Genomic DNA, 5,941 nt, shown 5'->3' on the forward strand with positions numbered 1-5,941 from the left:
TGAAACGTCAAATAATATGTTGTGTTGTATGTTTGTCATGAAAGTTGTGGATGATTACTAAATCGTAAAAACGTGAATTGGTCTTGTGTGTCTTCTTCAGGGTATGTACAACTTGTATATGATGTCAGTGAGCATTTAAAACAAAAACATGAAAAGACACCACACACAAACACACGTGGCATGCTTCTTTGGATATGTGTTGTTTGTGCCTGTACATTCTTACTTAATATCTTTGTTGTAATGCATTTGTCCAAAGTCTTGCACACACCCCTGGGAACAGTGAGATTAAAAAGTGAGAGCTGGCTAGGCCGATTGATTGGCACACGATCCTGCCCACACAGGTAAGATGTTGTGGTTCAAAAATGTGTTGCCTCGGCCCCAGAGCCAATCACAGGAGGCGAGGGGCGGGGCATTGCTCTCCCTGCTGGGTTGGTAGGGTGAGGGATAAAATATACAGAGCGGGTGATCCAATCCGGTTAGAGCTAGTTCTAGTACTGGTCCGACGTTAATGTTAAGTTACAGACGACTCTGAAGGTGTAGGCTGAGGTGTACAGCTGACCCACATTTCATTTAGTTTTCTAAACAGCGGAAGGCTGCGTTATTCTGTTATATAACTAGATATATCTGTCCTACAACCGCAGCAACAATGGGAAGGAAAACTAAAGTAAGTAAAAAAAAAACAGAACCGTGTACATTGTGTGAAATGTAATCTATACCGTATTTGTTACGAGCATTTTCAAATGCATTTTTTTTTTTTTCTTAAGATAAAGAAAAAATCTTTTTCACGATGCATGCGCTTTAATATAACGTTACGAGTACTTGCTACAGTGTGTCCATGTGCATGCATGAGGTCCTCCTTTTTGCTTTGGTCACGTCTGTCGTGTCGACCATGTTGATACAGGGAAGTGGCGCCCTTTTACTTAGTGCAGTGCAACGTGATTTTCTTTTTTTCACCGAGCACGTTTGCAAAACAGAAATAAAAACTGCGCCGCCTCTTCTAACGCGACTAGCTACTTGGCGGCTAATTTGATAAAGAAAATACCTAATCTGGCGGCGGTTTAATAACATTTTTGGCCGACATCAAACAAAGGGGTGTAACCACCGTCGATGAACAGGTTGCCATTTCAAGGAAATGTATTCCGTAGTTGCCGCTGGATATAACTTACCCTGTATATGTGTTACTATCTCGGCATTTATTTGCCCTTGGTACATTTCGAGGTGTTATCTTCGTATTTGTAGCCCACGCTGCATATGTGGATTTAAAAAAAAAAAAAATCTATTCCTTCCTGCGAGTGCTGTAACGCTGCTGCGCGTCACCCTTGAGGTGTCTTTTATATTTATTTATTTTCTCCAAAAAGACAGCGACACATCTGGTTGCTTTAAACATTAGAAAGCCCGTTTCGGCGACTCTGATGAGCTTTATTTAAAACTCGCGTATTCGTCGTGTTTGGCAACATATATCGGACCCATTGCGGTTTTTTTTGTGGGGAAATGAGAGCGCGCGTGGCCGTAGAGGAGGGGGCTCTTCCCGCGTCTCGCATCGATGATAAAGTAGCGGCAGCCACGCGCCTGCTCAACAAAAATATGTCGATCTCGTGAATGCTGCGGTACTTGGCGGGAACGAAACTCGAAGGGGCCAAATATCTAACTTAGAAGCGTGTTTTACCCCCCCCGCCCCCCTCAGTTTAAGGTTGCATAATTTCTTTGTGGCTAAGGGGAGAGAGGTGCCCATCCCCCCCATGCGTTACACGCCCACATTAGCGCCGTCATGAATGGCTGTTGTTCATGCCTCTTCTTTTTTTTAACACTTCTTTCTCTCTTTCTTTCAGTCCAGCGACACAACGGAAGAGGTTAGTATCCACGTATTAATTCACATACTCAGCAAAAACTGTCCGTGGCACCCCAACATGCGCCCAAATGAACATTTTGTTCTAATTTCTGTCGAGACAAAAGAGACCGTCTCATTTGCTGCAAGGTGACTTTTGATAGGACGTAGTGCAGCCCACTTTAAATCATGCCGGCAAGAGACTGAGATTCGAAGGACGACAACGTCAATTCTTTATTTTAAATGTACATAATGTATTCCAAACCGGCTCAGTCTACTGGGTTCAAGGAGATGCACCGCCTCTAGGGGGCACTGGTTATTATAAAGCTCACACACACATTGATCGCTCCTTCCAGTGCCCATATGCTTAGTAAAAATTGCTTGTGTGTGTTGCCCTCACAAATTCTTACATTTCAACAATTCATGTTGGGTCTGTAGTATTTTACTATAAAATCCCTCAGTTATTTGGCTTTACTGGGGATTTCCCAGCATCTGAAATCTCAGTCAAACATTCACTATAGAGTGTCTGTTATGTATATAATAATAATAATGTTATTATTATATATTATGAGTTGGTTTCATGAAACTAATTTGCAAATAATACAATTTTGATTTGCATGTTCTAGCATTTACATTTTTACAAGGGCAAAACTTTTGACACTTCTCATAAACTTAGGCCAGTCCTTAGTCTAATTCCTCTATTTGATTATAAAACTGATGAATAAACTGTATGTATTGTTTATTCCCCCCACGTGCCTATACATTTTATAAGGGGATGTGTATATTTTTTTTTTATTGTGTGTATTTATACTTGCAAATTGACTGAACTGTTTTGTATGTTCAGCAGCCACAAAGAAAGTCCTTACGGTTGAGAACAGCAGGACCGGTGGCAGCAACGAAACCGGTGGCAGAAACGAAAAAGGTAAGAAGAGAATTTTTGTTGTCGCCGACAAGGGCACTGAATCAATTTAAAATTGGTAAAATCTCTTGTGAGTATTTGGCCGTGCGTTTTACACTGTTTGCTTTGTTGTTGCATGGTAGGCAGCCAAAAAACCAGCTAAAGCAGCAGCAGCAGCAGAGCCCAAGACCAAGGCAAAGGGCAAGGCCAAGTCTGAGGAGAAGAAGGAAGAGCCCGAAGTTGACACAGAAGAGGCTGCGGCAGAAAACGGCGAGGAAAAAGTTGAGAAGGTATTACAGAATTGTTTCTTCATGACTGCCATGTGAAATTGCCACTATAGCAACATTCAAAGATACTTTTTTTTAAATGATAAAGCATGTTTTCTCCATCCTTCTGCAGGTTGCTAAGGCAGCGGATAAGGCAGATAAGGCAGCGGATAAGGCAGATAAGGCAGATGATGCAGAGGACAAGGAGGAGGAGGATGACGATGATGAGGAAGAAGAAGATAAAGATGCAGAGTAGCTGTGACACCCTGGGACTCACTTGCCAGGACTCCCTGTACCTCGTTTCTTGTACAATGCAGAGAATATTTTTATCTACTATTTTCATAAGACAGTAATGTTTTTAGGCATCCGATTGCAGAAATGTGTTTTTTTTTTTTTATGTACTACAAATTCCATTCAGTTTCATGGCTTCTCGGTCACTATGTTGTTTTTTTGTTGTTGTTTTTTTTCTCTCATTTCTCTGGCTTCTTATTTGGCCTCTTAGGTTTTAGTTTTTCTGCATGACATGAAGTTGTGCCTATATCAGGAATTAAATGTTCAACTTCGGGGGAGTTTAACTGAGACATTCCCGAGGCACCTTGAGGGATTTTGTAACTTGTACTGTTATGGAATTTAAAACATCGTAATACTATGTGTTTGATAGGGAATAGGATGATTGACAGTTTGAGAGTTGTGATCTATGCTAAGAGTCTTGTTCACAATGTTCACTTTAATCATGTTCACTAGTCCTGGACTTGTTTTGTTTGTATATGCTGTCAGTGATGGTACATCTGGGGATGGTTAGACTAATCCATACTCTCTGTGCTCAAAACAAAATGCATTACAGAGCTTATCACTTCTTCTTTTTTTGGATTACTGTATTTTCACCTCAGTCTACAAAATGTATTCCACATATTTGTGGATATATATATACATTGCGGTTTTGGGATTTCTCTTCCAATGTACAGTTTCCTTGGTTTTTAAATAATAAAAAAGTAATAAAAAAAATGTTTTGTTTGTTATGAATAAAATACCAATTAAAATGGGAATTCCTCTGAAGCTTGTTTCTCATTGCTTTAATCACATCCTGTGTCTAATGATCAAGTTAAAAGTACTGTTTTCAGGTAAAAAAAAATTACCACTTACGTGAGAGAAATGGTAACTGGCAGAAGCTTTTTAGCTAGGTGGTTACAACGTAAGCCACGTTACAGCAACGATCTGAGTTAAATTCCAGTGTTGGCACCATTGTTTTGTTAGCGTTAGTAAGGCAAACAAGGTGGAATGGTTCTGACATGTTTTATTTCCAGAAAACTACAAGAGAAACTGGGTATTGGGTCCATAAATCTAGATTAAAACATATAAACCCTTAGCTTGATAGGTGGACTAATTTGCTGAATCCCTAGTTGGTAATCAGTAAAAAAGTTTACAATTGACTGGTAGGTAATGTTAGAATGAGCATAATTTAACTTAACTGTTAACACATAACATAGGGACTTATGTAGTGCCAAAAATAAGGTGTTAAATGCATATTGTAATTTAGAAATATTACACAATTTGAACAATTCAGAATGTTGGTAAAAATAAATAAATAATATACATGTCGTTACTGTTATAAAGGCACGAATTTGAGGGAAAGTATATGTCATAAACCCTGATGTAGCATCAACAGCATGGCTGAAATTAACGTGCATGGGGCCCGATACAAAAATGTGCAGCTTGATCCCGAATGAACCTTTCACTATATTGTATAGTATTTCTTTACGGGTACACTCTTTGGTCCCAGGTTTGTTGTGTAGTAATTTGAATAACTACATTTAAAATGACTTAATTTAGGAGTATGCATCATGTAAGTAAATATTATACAGTAAACCTAGGACCTTTGGTGCCCTGGTTGACCTCCCAGCTTGGGGTCCGCTGTCCTGGCCAATCGGATATTTGATAACCAGTGGTGGAAGAAGAATTTGGATCACTTATATAGTAAAAGTAGCAATAGTGTAAATAAAATACTCTATTAAAAGTGTAAGTACTCATTATGCAGAACGGCCATTACAGAATATCAGATTTTATATAACTGGATTCTAATTATTGATGCATTAATGTGTACGCTACATCACTTAAATATTACATCTGGTAAAGTTGGGGTTCATTTTTCTTATGTTTATATACTGCCAGCTGGCTTAATGTAAAAATATACAGCAGGGTGTATTTGTTTTGTCTTACATTTTCTATTAATAATAATCTGAATCTACAGAGTATCCACAAAAGCGATTAAATAAATGTTGCTGAGTAGAACTATAAAGTAACATGAAATGGTTATCAAGTAAAGTAAAAGTACCTGAATATTGTACTTTTACATAACTTGAGTATATACTTAGTTATATTCCACCAACAATATAGGATTTAGGCACTATAAACTTAGTGCGACAATTACATTAATTAACTGACTATTTAATTGTGTATTTTGTCATTTGAGGACTTGTTTAATGATTTTACAAAATTGATAACGCCAATTGGCAACCGTTGCGTGTGACGTCATGTGCAGAACTCACAATCCCAGTAAAAAAAGAAAAGAAAAGGGGGCGGTCGTTTGATCTCTGCGCTGTGTGCAATTTCAATTAAATGTTTTTTATTTAATTTTATTTTTACGCGTGGATTCATACGTCGTATCAACACTTGACCTCCATAAAATAATGTTAATGTTGCGAGCCATCGGGCCAAAGACAACGTTTTGTCTTTTGTTGAAAGTGCTCCTCCCCACCCCCTTTTTCCTGTGTTACTCCGCTGTGGCGGAAGTAAGTCGTATCGCTCGGGCCTCATCCTTCCAATGGCGACTGCAAACAGGCTGAATAGAAAGCGGGAGCAACCGTGGAGGGGGTCAGAGCTGTGTAACCGAAATTAAATAAATATATCATAGTCTCTGTAGTCACAAAGTTAGCCTAAAAAATTGTTTCGCCT

General features: G+C 38.8%; 1 protein-coding gene across 1 annotated transcript; it reads left to right on the forward strand.

Moving 5' to 3' along the window:
- Positions 1-523: 523 nt before the first annotated feature.
- Positions 524-4,045, forward strand: LOC306742301 (uncharacterized protein). Its single transcript, XM_079224653.1, has 5 exons — positions 524-664; positions 1,830-1,850; positions 2,670-2,747; positions 2,867-3,013; positions 3,123-4,045. The coding sequence occupies exons 1-5, from the start codon at positions 647-649 to the stop codon at positions 3,243-3,245; spliced, it is 387 nt and encodes a 128-aa protein (XP_079080779.1). The 5' UTR covers positions 524-646; the 3' UTR covers positions 3,246-4,045.
- The last annotated feature ends 1,896 nt before the right edge of the window (positions 4,046-5,941 follow it).

The sequence above is a fragment of the Taurulus bubalis genome, assembly GCF_910589615.1.
Source record: "Taurulus bubalis genome assembly, chromosome: 10".
Classification (NCBI taxonomy): domain Eukaryota; kingdom Metazoa; phylum Chordata; class Actinopteri; order Perciformes; family Cottidae; genus Taurulus; species Taurulus bubalis.

What these genes read in the sequence shown, in the direction of transcription:
- LOC306742301 (XM_079224653.1), top strand. An exon ending in CCAGCGACACAACGGAAGAG is followed by an intron (nt 1,851 to 2,669) that starts GTTAGTATCCAC and finishes TTGTATGTTCAG; the next exon opens with CAGCCACAAAGAAAGTCCTT. An exon ending in GCGAGGAAAAAGTTGAGAAG is followed by an intron (nt 3,014 to 3,122) that starts GTATTACAGAAT and finishes ATCCTTCTGCAG; the next exon opens with GTTGCTAAGGCAGCGGATAA.